At 39.0% G+C, this 3726-nt stretch overlaps 1 protein-coding gene and 1 long non-coding RNA gene across 2 annotated transcripts in view; one reads left to right on the top strand and one right to left on the bottom strand.

Annotated features, from left to right (window-relative positions):
- LOC107675462 (troponin I, fast skeletal muscle-like) overlaps positions 1-2340 on the bottom strand; it is an 8575-nt gene extending 6235 nt beyond the window's left edge. The window contains exons 1-2 of the mRNA XM_016469824.1: positions 2266-2340; positions 307-336 (exon numbers count right to left, since the gene is read on the bottom strand). Of these exons, the coding sequence (XP_016325310.1) occupies positions 307-314 (8 nt within the window). The 5' untranslated portion in view covers positions 315-336; positions 2266-2340. The remainder of the gene's footprint in view (positions 1-306; positions 337-2265) is intronic.
- LOC107675465 (uncharacterized) overlaps positions 1-3726 on the top strand; it is a 12798-nt gene that overhangs the window by 8437 nt on the left and 635 nt on the right. Inside the window, exon 2 of the long non-coding RNA XR_001632600.1 lies at positions 2095-2329. This is a non-coding gene — a long non-coding RNA (uncharacterized LOC107675465). The remainder of the gene's footprint in view (positions 1-2094; positions 2330-3726) is intronic.

Here is a 3726-nt window from a genome sequence, read left to right as displayed (position 1 = left end):
GTCATCAGTTTTCGTCGACTAAAACTAGACGAAAATAGTCATGGATAATTCTGACTAAAATAAGACTAAAATGCTCAGACTTTTAGTTGACTAAAACTTGACTAGACTAAAAAGAGTATGAACGTGACTAAAACTAATAAAAACTAAAATGACAGCTTCACACAAAGACTAGACTAAAACTAAAATTAAAACAGGCCGCCAAAAACAACACTAATTATCATACATGGTGTTATGAGAAAAACTACTGGAAAAAAAAAAAACACACACACACTGAATGATGGAATCAAGATGGCATGCTGTACTTACTCAGACATTTCCGAGATTTTATTTGCACCTCTTTGACAGAAAAAAAGAGAAATGCATCAGAGCTGTGGCACAGTGGGTTATGCATATGTTCAAAACATATCAGAGCTATCAGTTTGAGTCAGACCTGAGTCATGTCCTGATCCTGCTCCCTGTCTCCCTATATTGCTGTCTGAACCCTACTGTACAATAAAGTAAAGTGATAAAGCTCAAAAAATTAAAATAACAGATGAACTAGAGGACCATCCATTTTGGAAAAAAAAACACTATGCAAGTATATCAACACAAATACACACAGCCCAAGACTGGTTACCCACTGAAGCAGGGTTGAGCCTGGTCAGTACCTGGATGGGAGACCTCCTGGGAAAACTAGGTTTCTAGTGGAAGAGGTATTGCCACAATTTCTGGCAACATTGTTGACTTGACTGCACAGACACTATTGGAAGAGAACTGAACTGAGCTGGACGACGACATCACTGAATCAACAATGAACTGATAAACTGACTGTTTTCTATTGTCTTCTTGCATTATCAGCACACGTTTTTCCTGTTTAACACTGTAAAACACTGTAAAAATTTGTATCTTTGTTCTGTTATTTATCTATGCTTGTAATTTGTTTATTTCTTATGCTGATTTACTCGCCTACAAAATCACCCCAATTATTGATTTTTAATTTTTTTTTCCAAATAGAGCTATATTGAAGTCATTTGATTTTTTTTTTTTCATATCGCGCAATATATATTGCAGGAAAAAAAAATATCACAAAGTGAGTTTTTTTTCCAATATCGTGCAGCCCTAGTGTAAACTCAAGAGGACCACATGGTTCCCAAACCTCTTTGACTCATCCGAGAGGATTTTCTCTAAGAGGTCACTGCAATATGATCTCAAGGCCAGTACATCAGCTGCAGACACAGCCCCATCCTCAAGTGCATCTCTGGGATGTCAAAGATATGACAACACAGCTCTCCTTTATTCCCTCGCTAAACAACTGTCTCAAATGTCTTTCTTAATATATACCTGCTCTGAGAGACAGACCGGACTAACTGGCTAACTGATGACAAACTGATTGACTAATTTAGTACACTTAAATGGACTCTTAATGCCTCAATGCGAAGACAACAGTCAGGTCACATAAGGCTATCTGAAGAAAGACTATTCTAAGCAGCCATGGAAGAATATTGAAGACATGTTTAGCAGAAACACATGGCAGAATAGATCAAGTAGTACAGTGGTGTTGTTGTGTAAGAGTTTGGTAAACATACTCTTAAAAGTTAGGACTAATCAGGTCTCTGAGGAAATATATGCATGTTCCAGAAGGTTAAGCCATTTCAAATCATTACACAAGATGTCTGAGATGAACTAAAATGTCTTTGTGAATAGTCAGCATTGTCTTTCAGATTAAAAGGTACTGCATTTCAGTTTTAGACGAGACAGTTTTGTAAATCAGTTGTTAATGAGGAGGACCGTAAGAAGGTGCTGACAGGTGGAGTAAGACTTAAGGATCAGTTTCAAATTTATGCTTGTGTCTGTGTTCACTTTCCAATGGCCACTTCATCAGTCAGTATATCAAACCTGACCTCAGCCATTAGGTGACCACTTTTTAGCGAACTTTTTAGCATGGTGTTTCCAGAATAAAAGACTTCAGATGAGTCAAAAAACTAACTTTTCATGAGTTAGAATCACCAACAATGATCATACAATGTTGTGAGGACTATCTGAAGATATTTTCACCAATCATTAACAAATCAACTAGTACAACAAATAATTTATACATTACATTCATGTTCTCAGCAGGTGCCTTCTTACTATAGCGACTAACAGTAGAAGAACCAAACCCCATGACCACCCTCTCAATCACCTTCATCATCAATCCCACAAACTACATTTTACAACTTTCAACAAAAATCTCCAAAAAATGGTATTTGCAAGGCTAAGACAATGAAGCAAGGGAACTGCTCTCACCTTTCTAGAAGAACAGAGGAACGTCTTCTAGGGACGAGACATAGGCAACGGACGTGTTAAGAAGGTATATATTGCATTCTCTGATCACTCTGTAAATCCATGGTTTCTCTTTATGGAAGTGGATTATCCGCCACACCAATGAGCTGACAAGGTCATGAAATACGGCACTATCCCTCCTTCGCCGTGCCATCAGTATAAATAACCCGTCCTTCAAGATAGCCATTCTTATATTCTGACGATGACTTTCTCACAAAGGCCTTTTTGTGTCACAAGCATCTATCTGTCTATCTGTCTATCTATCTATCTATCTATCTATCTATCTATCTATCTATATCCACGGTAGATTGTACCTTCAGGATTGTGTTTTCGGCATTCTCAAGTTTCCGGTCAGTTTCTTGCAGGTGCCAGGAAGGTGTCACTGTAACCTGTTGTATTTAATCATAATAAAATGTGTTAGCAGCTTTTATTAGTAATAAACCAAATGGATAATACAAACTGACAATAAATACTTACTTGTTCCACAGATCGGTGAGGAAATAATGTAAAATAAAAAGCTGGTTACAAAGTGGTTTATTCGACAAAATGAACACAGGACTTCATTCTTGCTTAACCAATTTAATGATAGTGTAAGACTTTGAGACATGGACTTAGAAAATACAGAACCAATGGTGAACAGAAACCTAAAGGATCATATTTACTTTTAATAGCTTTCTCGTAATATCAAATGTAAATGAGTGTGTTATAAGTACACACACAGTTTATCACACACGAAAGACATATTTTTAGGCCACTTCTAACTGAGCAGCACATTGAACTTAAAGGGGACATATGATGCGATTTCAATTTTCCCTTTCTCTTTGGAGTGTTACAAGCTCTTGGTGCATAAAGAAGATCTGTGAAGTTGCAAAGACTAAAGTCTCAAATCCAAAGAGATATTCTTTATAAAAGTTAAGAGTCAGCCACGCCTACCTAAAACGGCTCGTTCTAACACGCCCCCACATATCCACGTCACGATGTGGGAAGATTTGCATAACGCCGCTCAAATGTTCACGCAAAGAAAGAAGGTGTAACTATTATTCTCGCTGTAGTATTGTTGCCGCCGCCATGTCGTGAAGGCACTGTGTGATTCGTTGTGAACGTGAAACTACTTTGTTTGGCCTTCCAAAAGAGGACGATATCGCTTCGTCATGCCTGGAGCTGATCCGTGCTGGTCGCTGAGGAAATACTTCAACTTTGTGCTGTGGATCGCCGGATCGGCTTTCACCGTGGACGAAGCGGAGTCCAGCCCGGAGTCATCACATGTCTTTCCGGACGCTCCTTCGTCGAAATCGCTGGCTGCGCTGTTCTCAAGCCCGCAGCCTCTGCTCACTCTAACCCTCCGGCCGTTCCTCACTCTAGGCCGCTCACACTAGGCCGACGTGTGTGACGCTGTGTTTCGTTGTGAAAGCGAAACTACTTTGT

This window comes from Sinocyclocheilus anshuiensis, unplaced genomic scaffold, assembly GCF_001515605.1.
Source record: "Sinocyclocheilus anshuiensis isolate Anshui unplaced genomic scaffold, SAMN03320099.WGS_v1.1 scaffold1270, whole genome shotgun sequence".
Lineage (NCBI taxonomy): Eukaryota > Metazoa > Chordata > Actinopteri > Cypriniformes > Cyprinidae > Sinocyclocheilus > Sinocyclocheilus anshuiensis.
This window is presented reverse-complemented; position numbering and strand designations above follow the sequence as displayed.